The sequence below is a fragment of the Peromyscus maniculatus genome, chromosome 21 (assembly GCF_049852395.1).
Source record: "Peromyscus maniculatus bairdii isolate BWxNUB_F1_BW_parent chromosome 21, HU_Pman_BW_mat_3.1, whole genome shotgun sequence".
In the NCBI taxonomy this organism is placed as follows: domain Eukaryota; kingdom Metazoa; phylum Chordata; class Mammalia; order Rodentia; family Cricetidae; genus Peromyscus; species Peromyscus maniculatus.
In genome coordinates, this window is record NC_134872.1 from 9,014,751 (window position 1) to 9,028,834 (window position 14,084).

Genomic DNA, 14,084 nt, shown 5'->3' on the forward strand with positions numbered 1-14,084 from the left:
GTCTCATTGATGGGATCTCAATGAATAGCCCCAAGGTTGGGTAAGGAGTGTGGTAGTGTGGAAATACGGGGCAGGCTGGCACGCAGCAGAGACCTGTGCTCGAACAGGATGCTGTGGAGCAGGAGAATGTTGTGCTGGAGACGAGGTGATTAGGATGCTGACCACAGCCTACCGTCCTACTAGTCAACTAGTGACTGACTGTTGATGAAACTAAGAGGGCCCAGGGCAGCCGGTGACTGAGACACATGCAGCTTTGAGATGCTCTCCCATTCAGACAAAAGCTCACGCCATCTCTTCACTCCTCATTAAAGACACCCGGTCAGACCAGGGAGATTTGCCGAAAGAAGCAGACCTCTTTGAAAGAGGGTTTGTGAGTGAGAGGTGGCCAAGACACGTAGAGACACACCGGGGGTGGGGGGGGGAAGGGGTCCTTGGAAGGGGGGGGTACTTTACCACAGGATAAAGATGGGCGCTCCCCTGGGCTGTGGTGGGGGCATATTTGTGAGCCCATTTCATCACAGTGGAGAGCGAGATTGCACAGGGCCAGCCCAGCCAGCAAGGGGACCTCGGGTCCAATTCAGTTGGCGGTGGGGAGCCTTCGAGTGTTTTATGGGCAGGGATATGGCAGGAGCAAAGCGGTGCTTTAGGAAGATTAATTTGGAATTGGACGGTGGGTTGATTGACAGAACTACAATAAGTTCAGCAGAAAAGGAGGGTATTTTCTGGACAAAGCTGGTTTATTGTACAGTCTGCTTTAGTTTTGAACTGGCTTACATTTTGATGGAATTATTTTTTAAAGGATAGTATGGCTTATTTTTTTTTAATGCTTTTTCATAGAGTTAACAAATAGACTCTTACATCGTGGACTTTTTTTTTTTATCATTGTGAACTCCACACTCAAGGGAGAACTAGTGATATTTATGGCCGCGGCAATGTTTGATTTCCCAGGAGTGACAGTTCGTAGGTATCACTTATTTCTTGTTTTCTGTGGTATTTGTAAGGTGCCTTTGACTTTCTTCTCCAGCTGAGGATGTCAGGGCACTTTGGAAAATGGATACCGGGGGCAAACCTACGCTATAGATCAACGGGCAGCCCTGTTTCCTTGCCGGTTTATTCTAGAAAGATAGTATCTTTGTTTTTGCCATAGAACCCCGGGGGTTCTCATAAGCTGCTCATAGGACCCGAGCCTTAGAAAATATGAGGAGGATACAAATTAAATGTCAAAATAATCACTAATGATGACATAGTTTTTTTGTAACCTCACAGCAGCCACATGGTAGAGTCCTGCTATTCCATTATTTTGTTACTCTCATCTGACAGATGAGAAAATGAGAGAGAGAGAGAGAGAGAGAGAGAGAGAGAGAGAGAGAGAGAGAGAGAATGATACTCAAGGTTGTTGGGTAGCTCATGACTGCCTGTAGCTCCAGCTCCAGGGGGTCTGATGCCTCCCTTTGGCCTGTTTGGCCTGAGTGAGCAGTTGTGCATATGTGTGCCCCATTCACACACACTTACCAAGCTAGTGTAAGAATCACTCTTTTGCATGCATCTGACTTAATAATAGTGGAGCTTCAGTTACAAGACAATGTCACTAAGAACATCCAGCCAAGAACTTTCAAAACTATAAAGACAATCTTCTATTTTGCTTAAGAATGCCCATCTTGTGTATGCTCCCTTTGACTGGTGATTTGTTTTTGTTGTTGTTGTTTTTGTTTTTCGAGACAGGGTTTCTCCGTGTTGTTTTGGTGCCTGTCCTGGATCTTGCTCTGTAGACCAGGCTGGCCTCAAACTCACAGAGATACGCCTGGCTCTGCCTCCCGAGTGCTGGGATTAAAGGTGTGCGCCACCACCGCCCAGCATGGTGATTCGGTTTTAAACATGGCCTGCTGTGGTGCACTCACATTCTTTGGCAACCTACAGGCTCCATGACAGCACTGTTGAACCCTCTTCATATTCTTTTAAGTCTTTGCTTATCTGTAAGCTGTCCTTGCTTCCCCTTCTCTTCAGTGCCCAGATCATGAATGAATGAGTGAATGAATGAATGATTTCACATTGCCACTAGAAAGAAACATAACTATGATCTTCCTCCCTCTTCCACTCCCTTTAATTTCCTCCCTCTGTCTGTCTGTTTAGCTAACCATCTATTTAGCCTGGTGGGAAATATTATTGAGTGTGGAACTGGAGGAGTGATGGGGACTAAAAGACAATTATAAAAGTCACACAAAGAAAGGTCATCCTATCCCTTGGCAAAAATTTTACAACTCTCAGGTGGCTAAATAAAAATGTAAACCACCACACCCATTCAAGAAGAGCTCATTGGTATCTCACTTATGTTACTGGGGAAATAAATTTCTAAAAGTGAATAGCAGGCTGGCGTGATTGACATGTCTTGCATGTCTCCCCAGGTGGTGCCGCTCTGGACCTGAAGGCGTGTCCTCCCAAACCCTTCCGCTGGATCCTGGACATGACGTGGCTGAACCTTGTGGAGCTCAGCAAGCTCCCCCAGTTTGCAGAAATTATGAACCAGGTAAAGGAAGGGGGATGAATAAAAACAGGTCTGCAGATCAAAACACAGTAGCTTGTTCAACCAGGGCCTCCTAGTGACAGTTTCTATCCCCAGAGGAACAGCAAATAAAGTGTGGATTTAGATGGGTGTGGTGGGACCCACCTACAATCCCAGTTCACCGGAGACTGAGGCAGGGGAACCAGTTGTTCAGGCCATTCTGACTGACATAGTGAGACCCTGTCTTGAAAGCAAAACAAAGATTAAGTCAGTGGTTCTCAACTTTCCTAACACTGCGACCCTTTAATACAGTTCCTCGGGTCATGGTGTCCCCCAACCTTAAAGTTATTTTCATTGTTACTTCATTTGCTGTTATGAATCATAATGTAAATACCTGTGTTTTCTGATGGTCTTAGTGATCCTTGTGAAAGGGATTCAATCCCTAAAGGGGTCTTGACTCACAGGCTGAGAACCACAGAATGAAAGACAAGACTGGCCTCCTGGGCTGCGGAGGTGGGGTGTGGATGGACGGACTTCAAAGGGAGCTTTTCACAGGCATTGGGAACAAACCTTCCTCCTACATGGTGGACAGAGGGTTTGTGTGTGTGCGCTCAACTATGCATGCACATGTGGGCACATGCATGTAGGAGCCAGAGGTTAACCTTGGGTGTTGTTCCTCTGGCTCCGTCTGTCTTACTCACCAAGTAGTCCCAGGGATCTACTGTCTCTGCTTACCTGGTGTTGACATTACAAGCACATGCAACCACGGTCCTCGTGGATAGCTGGGCAGGTGCTTTACCAGCCCCATCCCTTCCGGCCTATTCCCTTGCCCCAGCCCCCAAGGGTTCTTTCTCTATTCCTGCTTGAGTTACACCCAGATATACAAGGACTGGGTGAGTGGACCCTTCCATTGTATCAATGCTCTTGTTTCAATGAAGTCATTGGTGCAAATTCGAGTTGGAGTCAAATCAAGAGGATGGTGTACTTTTACAAAATATCAAATTAGCTTATTGGTGCAGACCTGAAGTGACCTGGAGTGATGGCTCAGTGGTTAAAGCGCTTGTCACGCAAGCAGGAAAACCAGAGTTCGGAACCCCAGGCAGATGCCTGGTGGGCCTGGCAGCCTCAGGGCAAATACAGAGTCCCCAGAGTAAACTGGATAGAGATTCTAGCCATATCTAGGACCTCTGGGTTTGATCTACCCCTGGGAATAAGGTGGAAGCGCAACAAGCCACTGCGGTCTTCAGGGGGCCCTTTAGATGCACTTCAGAACCCCTCCCTTATCTCATGCCGCCCCAGGGGCAAGGCTGAAGCAATTGAATGGCAGAGTTAATCGAGTCTGGTTAGCAACCCACTCTCTGCCGCGTCCTCTACTGTGAGTCTCACCGAATGCACAGCTTTGAGTGGTTTTCCACCTCTCTGGGCCCCAAATAAGAAGGGTAGAAACCAGAGGCTGGGCAGATAGCGCAGTCAGTGACGTGCTCACCACGCACACAAGGGGACCTGCCATCAGACCCTCGGGACCTACGTTTAAAAAACAAAGCCCCCCAAACAAACAAACAAACAAAAAGCCCCGGAGACTTGGTGCTGTGTCCACAATCCCGGTGCTTGGGAAGCAGGGACAGCAGGACCACTATGGCCGGCAGGCCAGCCAGGCCCGCTGAAAGGGTGAGTTCCGGGTTCAGTGAGGGACCCTGCCTCAAAAAGAGAGATGGAGAGTGATGGAGGAAGTCACCTGATAAGGACTTGTGCCTGCTGAGGGGCTCAGATTCACAAACCACATACATGTATACCATGGGGGGAGGTGAGGGAGAGGGAGAAGGAGAGGGAGAGGGAGAGGGAGAGGGGGAGAGAGAGAGAGAGAGAGAGAGAGAGAGAGAGAGAGAGAGAGAGAATATCTAAGAAAAAGTTCAGTCCGTAGGCCTGGCACATAGGATCTGAGATGTGAACTTCTGCCGTCTGCTTTAATGCTCACCATAGGTTTCTCAAAAGTGCTGACAAACCATCTTCTGAGGACCCCAGCCTGGCCGTTGCTGAGGATTATGGGACAGGCTCAGCAGTGCAGGGTTTATAATTAGACTCAATGGCTCTTGGGCAGCAGGGGCACCTTTTAATGCTTCTGAACCCCCTAGGTCCGCTGCATGCATCCCGATGAGCAGATACTTGAGACCCACTCCGAGAGACTTCACCCGCTCTCAGCTTTAAGGTCTCTCTAGGAAAATAAAAGTTTGGATTTTTGGCTTCTCTTGCTATTTTTAAATAGAGATCAGCATTCGGGGGAATTGGTCCACATCCGTGGTTCTCAGTGGAGGGTCATTTTGTGCCACCCCCAGCAGGGTATGTGGTGGTGTCTGGAGACAATTTTGATTATTCCAACTCAAAGGCAAGGATGCTACTGGCATCTAGTGGGTAGAGGCCGGAGATGCTCCGAAGCATGCTTACTGTTTCCAAATCGATTAGGGTTAGAGCCTGTACTCACAGGCTCAGCCGCCTGCCCCAGTAAGCCAATTAAAGAGACGAGTTAATACTGAAAAGCAGAAAAATGAGATTCACTGTAGCCACATTGGGAAGAGGGACAAAGAGATCTGATGACTCCCTGCTCCCAGTCTGTCTTTAGGGGTGTGATAGAGGGTTCAGGTTTAAACCGTTGACGACAAAAGGTGTGCTTGAGTGAGCAGGCTAGCTCACAGTGTAAGCAGGCTAGCTCACAGTGTCATCTTGCCCGTCACTGACTCCACCACTGTGTCATCTCCGGTCTCTGCTGCAAGGTGGCCTAACAAGTTGTCAATCATTCTCCGTGAGGCACATTCATTCCTCTGGCTGCTTCTGGGACCTCAGCCCTCCCATCTCTGAGCATGAGGTTCCAGAGTGAAATTCTAATTTCTAGGGTCCTATGGTTTGAATATGTTAACCATAGGGAGGGACACAAAGTGTCTATCTGCCAGTGTGGTCACACTACCATGCCCAGGACAGCCCTGCACTTTATAAAAATGTCCATCCCCGAGTGTCACTAAGTGTCATGATTGAGAAGCCTTGGTCTGTTGCCATCCTTGCTAACCATTGTGCCATTGATACATTGTTCTAACCGTAGGGAACAGCCCAGGAAGGCAATTAACAAAACTGAACGCCGTAGTTACACTGTATCTGTTCTTCAGGCCATTGTAAACAGTAGTGGGTTGTTGTGCTTTGTAAGGGAAGAGCCGGGAAGAGCGGCTCTCTGGGGTCCTTTGGGAGGTCTGGCATATTCCGGTCTCTCTCACGCAGTCTTGTGGCTGGCTTATTGGCTTTTACTCGTAGATATCTCGGAATGAGAAGGGGTGGAAGAGCTGGTTTGACAAAGACGCCCCGGAGGAGGAGATCATCCCTGATGGATATAACGATTCCCTGGATACCTGCCGCAAGCTCCTGCTCATCAGGTGAGCACAGAGCCAGCAAGACCTGGAAGCATCACTCACTGTCCCTCGTCCCAGGTCTGACCTCCGCGGTCAGCATCATGGCGTCCCCACTGTTCTGTGTGTTGCGTGGGGAAGCAGCCCCGCAGTTCCTTTACAATGAATGACAGCAGGGAAGAGCTCTATTTCAACAATATAGTAACAGTCGTGCTTTTTAGTGAACACAGGCAAGAAGCTGTTTTTATGTCTCCTTTGTCCATTTGATCTTGGGTGAATCATTCATTATTGAATTTATCTCTGTGGGGGAAAAAAAAAGATGGAACTTGGGCTGGTGAGAGGGCTCAGTGGGTAGGAAGGCTTGCTGCCAAGCCTGACAGCTGAGTTTGATCCCCTGGACCCCACTGTGGAAGGAGAGAATCGACTCCAGCGAGTTATCCTCCGATCTCCACACTCTTGCTGTGGTTTGTGCACAAGCACACGCACACACACATACAAATACACACACACACACACACACACGCACACACGCACACACGCACATGCGCGCGCACACACAGAATATGAATTACAGAGGTGGATTATTTAGGGACGTTTTATGTTTCCCAATGTAGCACACCAGAGCTTGCCATTGGAAATGCTGTTTTCTGGCTGTTGTCACCCATGAGGGTGGTCAGAGTGGCCGCAGTGGTGACTTCCTGCTCAGCAGAGTATGAAAGGGTTACTTGTTTTCATTGAAATAAGCACATTTGTCTTTTGCCCGTCGTTTTAAAACTGGACCCATGTCACACGAGCAGTGTTATTAACTGATAAGTGAGAATCTGTTTGAGAGACAGCACCTCGAATCTAAATGATCAGCTGTCTGGCATTTATTTATTCGCTGTGTCTGTGTGTGCTGAGTCTGTCAGGGTGTGTGACACACAGATGGCTGGAACACAGATGCTTGCTGAGAGCTTACTTCTGGCCTCTTGGGCACCTCCATCCCCGCTGAAGACAGCAGAGCTTCAGAGTCCGTGGCAGGTCAGCCTCCACCACGGACTGAGGCTGGCAGAGGACACTCTGTTGTTTCTGACTCTATCCTGCTCCCTGCCAGTGCCTGGCACCAAAACCTCACACAATTAAATCTGTGCTCATCCAGGGATGGCAAAGCTTGCCGCCCCTCTCACACAGCCCGGTGGAAGGGAGGATTCGCTTGCTATCCCTTTGTTAATTAAATGTGGGACATTGGAACCTTCAGAATTAGATAGAGACAGAGGGAGAGCATGTTGAACTTATTCTTCTAATTTTTTAAATTCATTTCAAGATCATGGTGCCCAGACCGCACCGTTTTCCAAGCAAGAAAATACATCGCCGACTCTCTCGAGGAGAAGTACACAGAACCAGTTATCCTGAATCTGGAGAAGACGTGGGAAGAGAGTGATACACACACGCCTCTGATTTGTTTCCTGTCCATGGGCTCTGACCCCACCATCCAGATTGATGCACTGGCCAAAAAACTGAAGCTAGGTATGAAATTTAACAGCACACCTGTGTTTGCTCTGAATATCACCGTTCATAGGTGATTCTTAGAGAAGTATCTGTGGCCAGGCTTGGTGGTGTACATCTTTAACCTGGCACTCAGAAGGCAGAGGCAGGCAGATATCTATGAGTTCAAGGCCAGCCTGGTCTACAGAGTGAGTTGTAGACAAATTTCTAAGTGGTCTTATTAAATAAAAAACACGGAGCCAAATATAGGGGTGAAAGTCTCAGAGATCAGGGAAGTAGGAATAGCTACCAGCCAACCTTACCTCACCATGCCGCAGCTTCCAAAGTGCTACTTCCTGTCTACCCGCACCTTTATTGCCTTGCTGTTCTGCCCTCTCATTGGCTCTTAGTTCAGCTACCTCACTTCCTTGTCACTGCCTGTCTGTACAGACCTCCAGGTCTCTGGTTGGTACTGGGATTAAAGGCATGTGTCACCATGCTTGGCTGTGTTCCCTAGTGTGGCCTTGAACACACAGAGACCCTGACTGCCAAGTGATCAGATTAAGGGCGTGTGCTACCACTGCCTGACTTTTGAGTTTACTTAAAATGGCTTGCTATTTCTTCTGATCTCCAGACAAACTTTATTTATTAACATACAAATAAAATATCACCACAGTGAGTCTCAGGCCAGCCAGGGTTACATACTGTGACCCTGTCTAAAAAAGAAAGAAAGAGAAAAAGGAAATTGTGTATGAAACAAAGCTATACTTAAAAATTGAGCTTTCTCCCTTTCTTTTTATTCATCTGTACCGGAGACACAGGTGTCTTTGAGCAGCCAAGGAATAAAGCTATATCTATCACAGATTGTTTTATCAGCAGATGGCCATACTGTCGGCCAGCAGGTAGCAAGAGCAATGAGGGGAGCAATTGTCTGCTGCTGCCATGTTTATATAAAACGACACCGAAGCATATTTTGTCACCAACTGAAAAACTGGAACCATTACTGTAATGTCTGATGACCAGGGATTCATTTGTTCACGCTTTCGTTCAATAACAAGTCAGTAATGAGTCACTCAGAGGTTTGGGGATAAACAGAAAACAGCTGGAGAAGACAGATGTGAACAGAACTGAACAGGATGTGCAACAACTGTAGCCACATTCTGTAGGAATAAATGATGGCTCATAGGTTCATAGCTGCACAGATTCTGGAGAAAGCACCGTGTTCTTTAAGATCTTATTTTTAATTGTGTGTCCATGTGTGTCTGTGTGTAGATGTGTGTGTGTGTGTGTGTGTGTGTGTGTGTGTGTGAATGTGGGTACCCACAGAGGCTGGAAGAAGGTGTTGAATTCCCTGGAGCTGGACTTACAGGCAGTTGTGAACTGCCTGTTGTGGGGGCTGGGGACTGAACTTGGGTCCTCTCTGAGAGTAGCAAGTTAGCAAGTTAAGCCTCTGAGCCATCTCTCTAGCCCTGACCCCCTATAAAGGAGCACCATATTCCTGATATTAGATATATCTTTTTCATTACCAATTGGAGACAGAAAGAATATTATCCCAGGGAGGGGAGCCCGGACAAAGAATTGTAGCGCCTAAGCATGGCAGCAGTGATGAAGTCCGTGGGACTCAAGGATGGGGACGTGGTAACAGGCTTGCACTGTCCTATATCCACACACTCAGGGAACCTGGGTGTTGTTGGCATTGGTATATAAAGTCACTATAGCAGTACTTACAGAGTTGATGCCTTTTCTTTATAAAGATTAGAAAGCATTTTATGGTCAGGGAGAGGGCTCAGCTGGAAAAGGTGTCTGCTGCCAAGACTGGTGATCTGAGTTCAATTCCCAGAACTCATATAAAGGTGGAAGGTGACAACCAACTCTAGCAAGTTGTCCTCTGACCTCCACACTTAGGCCAAGGCATACATATGCACATGCGCGAGTACACACACACACACACACACACACACACACACACACACCGAGTCAGCCAGGCAGACGGACGGACACACTAAAGATAGTAAGATCATTTTTTAAAAAGTTCAACATCCGTATTTGACTTTGCAAAGTCAGGAGCAGACTGCCCTATGAAGTGATAGATGTGCCGCAGACATCAGCCCCAGACTCGCTGGTGAACAACTGAGACGTGCCCATTAAAGTCAGACTCGAGACAAAGATGTCTGCCCACTGCCACGGTGATTAAACGTCCTTGCGGAAGATATAGCTAACGTATTGTGAGGATCATAAATAAAAGATGTAACTACTGAAAAGGAGGGACCAAAAATGCCGCCATTACTCTCAGACAATGTAATCGTCTTGCTTAAAACCACAAATGAATCAACTGAAAATTATCCTACTTAATAGAACAGTTCAGTAAGGTGACTACTCACAACATAAATATTTTTTTAAAAAAATCAATTGTGCTTTCTTGTAAAAATAAAATGTAAAAAATTCCATTAACTTAGCAATAAAGATGAAATGGGTCATTTTTAAAAATACCCATTTAAGGAAAAATATAAAACTTTCTCAGTGACATAGAAAGTTAATTCAAATAGAATTAAAACTGATTCCCAGCATAAGAATTCAATATTGTAAAGGTGTCAATATTTTATAGATTAGTCTATAAATTGAGTGTAAGTCTAATTGAAATTCAAACATCATTTTCCCCTAATTGGATCCCAGGAAGATATTAGATCATCAGAAGCATAGATGGACAAGAATAGCCACAAAAGCTCGAAAAGAAAAAACAGTAATTGGAAATGAACACTCCTAAATTTTTAAAGCTTTATCAAATGGCAATAATTTAATCAGTATGCAGCTGGCTAAAAGCAAGTAAACAAATCAAGTGAGCAAAATGAAAGACCCCCAATTAGACACAGACATACACACACACACACACACACACACACACACACACACACACACAGGAGCATGTGCTTACATATGCACACATAAACACATGCATACATGCATGTACACTCTTTTGGAGTCCAACCTGTGTCTTTTGCTGTCATATCCCACCCTCCCTCTGGTTTTGGTGTCTTCATTTCTTTGTGCAGCACATTTTCTGGTCAGCACCATGGAAAGCCAGGTCCTTCTGAGAGGAAAGGAGGGAGGGAGACCGTGGTAAAATTGACATCTTGTCATTGTGAGCTTCTTGTGTTGCAGAATGTAGAACTATCTCAATGGGACAAGGACAAGAAGTGCATGCTCGAAAGTTGATTCAGATGTCCATGCAACAGGTATGCAACCAGGAGCCATCACCATTTTGACCTAAGTGCTCCAATTCTTCCGTCCATCTGGTCTACCTTGGAAAGCCATGGTGATTGGAGGCTTCCTTCCTCTGATGTTCTTTTCCCATTCTTGTTGATGCATAGTCAGACCTTTGGTTGTCTGTGAACCTTACATCTCAAGGCAGTTTCCTCCTTAGAGCTCTATGGAAAGGACTGTTTTCTATGTCCTTTTCAAGCTTGCTGTTTTCTAGGGTCCATGTTCACCTTTGTTTTTCTGTTTCATTCCATCCATCTACCCATCCATCCATCCATCCATCCATCCATCTATTTACAATCTGGAAGGCACAACATCTGTTTCCTAAGGTTACAACTCCAGCCATTTTGGAATTTCATGATCACTATTAATAAAGGGACAAATCAGGACAGTTAAATTTCAATTTTCAGTTAAAGGCGGGCTTTCACTTTTCATTAATGGATCGTTGTGGGCAAATAAGAAATAGTTGAGGACTTTCTGTTTAAATATTGATGATGATTTTTATTGAAGTGGAATGTTGAGAAGTGGTTGGCATTGTGCCTAATAAATACACAGATCGTTAACTTTCTAGAAATGCTTTGCGGATAGCCATCTCAGCTATAATAAGAAAGGGCATAATTTATAAAAGTAAGACAAAAATCTCGGTTTGTTTTTAAGTGTTTGGTCTCATCATGTCTGTGGCGACTTTGTCATGGCTTTCCCCTGGGAATTAATGACCAGTGAGGGTTAATGGTCCAAAGCTCTACTTAGCTCATCAAAATTTCAAGCTGGTCATTAATTCTCAAGTGCCCTAAGCCTTAATCTTTATCACCTAATTAAATTCAATAATAAATTATATTTAATTTATATATCAAGGCAATGATGTGCAATTATTTCTACTTGAGTCAAGTCTTCCACCCCTTTGGGTGATTTGTCTGTTCTACTTTGGGCAAGAGTGATCCGTTTTGTAGTTTCAGTGAATGGGAAAACTTTTAATTTAAATATTAAATTTACTTTCAACTTCTTTGGGGTGATAGTTATTGTCACTTCCATATCTGTTTCTCACAATGGCATTATCAGAAAGAAAAAAAAATAACAAATACAAGTGTGGCCGTACTATGACCTTGAGAAACTCCAGATTTCAAACACATCTGATGTTGTTGAATACCGAGTAAAGGACCAGGAAGTAGTGGGTCCATGGTGCTGAGTTCCATCTTCTCCTAGAGAACTCACTATGAGCCCAGTGCATCCATGCATGAGCCAGCCCGACTCAGATTTTTTCCTCTCAGTTGAAGGCACGTTTTAAATACATTATCACGCACTACTGCATTTGACAGTATATAGATGCAGTTATCTAGTCTACCATAGTAGTTACATCTAAATATTAAAATGTGGACGTACTGGGCATGGTGAAGCGTACCTGTAATTTCAGTACTTGGAGGTCAGGAGAAAGAGAGTTCAAGGCTAGCCTACGCTACATGATGAGTTCAAGGCCAGCCTGAACAGTAGAGCCAGGCACTGACCCAGCAAGTGAGTGGCTGGTCTTGTTTTCATAGGGGGAGTGATTGTTTCTGACTGACTGACTGACTGTTAAAAACTGCTTTATTTAACCGTTTAGGTGGAGTTTAATAAATCATGTTCTCAGGAGTCCTGGGAAAAGTGACGACAATTTAGAGCTTGGTTAGCAAATGGCCACCACATACATCACCTCTGACTTTCAGAAGGTGACAAGCTCTTTTATGGATGACTGTGAAGCTGTCTTTGTGGTTTGAGGCTGCATGGATTCTGACATACATTAGGCAAGGCTGTGCAAGTTACCAGCCTCACCATTAGATGGCACACACACTCAAGTTTTCATTTCTAATCTCTGAGGAGCCAGGGGTGCCAAAATGCAACATCGTCACTTGTTAGCCACTTGACTTCAAGTCACCAAATTGGGCCAGGGACAGATGACGGTATTAACATGCAGCTTTTTTTAAATTAGTAAATATAGGCTCAAAATAAAACAATTATGCCGTAAGCAAACTTATTTTTGAAATGGTGCATTTTGTTTTGGTAAAATAATCACAAGATATAAAAAATAAATATGAACTCTTTTTTTGTTTTGCTTTGTTTTTGGATACAGGGTGGTTGGGTATTACTGCAAAATTGTCACCTTGGTCTCGAATTCATGGAAGAATTGCTAGAGACGTTGTTGACCACAGAATCCATGGAGGACTCTTTCCGAGTATGGATAACCACTGAGCCCCACGACCGATTTCCAATTACATTACTCCAGGTTTGTGACTGAGAGTTAACCAAGTCCACAGCATGATTCATGATTGACGGCACTGAAGGGTGGGTGGGAAGGGCAAGAGGACTCCTTAGATAAAGGTGCTTGCCACCAGGCTCGACAGCCTGAGTTTGCTCTTCAGAACCATGCGGGAGAAGGCAAGAACAGGTTCCTACAAAGGTGTCCTCTGACCACCATGTGTGCACTGTGGCATCTGCTGGGCCACCCGAAGAATAAATAAATGTCATAAAACTTTTAAATGAGGGAACACAACAGGGTATATTAATCCTGACCAGAGTCATTAGGCTGATATAGTACTTCCACAAAAGAATTCTAAGGCCATATTAATTTGTTCACCGATCAAATGTAATTGGCTTTTAATCTGATGAGTTTCAGCCCACATACTCTATGCTACAAGCATGTTGTTGCTGTTACCTAACATATTATGATTTTTCTTTTATTAATTAATTGATTCATTATATTGTATATTATATTGTATATTATATTCATTATATTGTATATTATAATTGATAATGTGTATGGTTGTTTTGGCTGTATTTATGTATGTGTACCACATGCATGCAGTGCCCTTGGGGACCAGACGAGGGCACTAGATCCCTCAAGATTGGGGTTATAGAGACAGTTGGAAGCTGCCTTATGGGTGCTGGGAACTGAACCCGGGTCCTCTGCAAGAGCAGCCAGTGTTCTTAACCGCTGAGCCACCTCTCCAGCCCCCGTACCATGATTTCAGTTGCATTCTTTACAGTACTTTGTAGCAGTAACACAACTGCTTCTCCCAACAGACTTCTCTCAAGTTCACAAATGAGCCGCCCCAAGGTGTTCGGGCAGGCCTGAAAAGGACATTCGCTGGGATCAACCAAGACCTTCTGGACATCAGTAACTTACCCATGTGGAAACCTATGCTCTACACAGTGGCGTTTCTGCACTCCACCGTGCAGGTAACCCGGAGAGCGGTGTTCCCCAGGGGGCGCTAATGAGTTGGTGTGGCCACCATGGGAGAAGTTCCTGGGAGGATGGCACCAGCCTCCCAGCCCTCACTTCCTCCCTGACAGTTCACTCCATCTGGCGTTTGTCACGGATTCCGCCTGCACCTCCACTGTGCAGCGGCCAGCTTCTTGGGTGCAGAGGTCTCGCCTTTGATCCTGCCGACTCACCCTCCTGAGGTCACAGCATGCTGAGGGCATAGTCACAGTGCCTTGGC

At 45.5% G+C, this 14,084-nt stretch overlaps 1 protein-coding gene across 1 annotated transcript in view; it reads left to right on the forward strand.

Moving 5' to 3' along the window:
• Dnah8 (dynein axonemal heavy chain 8) overlaps window positions 1-14,084 on the forward strand; it is a 252,302-nt gene that overhangs the window by 179,617 nt on the left and 58,601 nt on the right. The window contains exons 81-86 of the mRNA XM_076557534.1: window positions 2,403-2,524; window positions 5,798-5,916; window positions 7,193-7,395; window positions 10,513-10,586; window positions 12,716-12,868; window positions 13,666-13,821. Coding sequence (XP_076413649.1) covers window positions 2,403-2,524; window positions 5,798-5,916; window positions 7,193-7,395; window positions 10,513-10,586; window positions 12,716-12,868; window positions 13,666-13,821 — 827 coding nt within the window. The remainder of the gene's footprint in view (window positions 1-2,402; window positions 2,525-5,797; window positions 5,917-7,192; window positions 7,396-10,512; window positions 10,587-12,715; window positions 12,869-13,665; window positions 13,822-14,084) is intronic.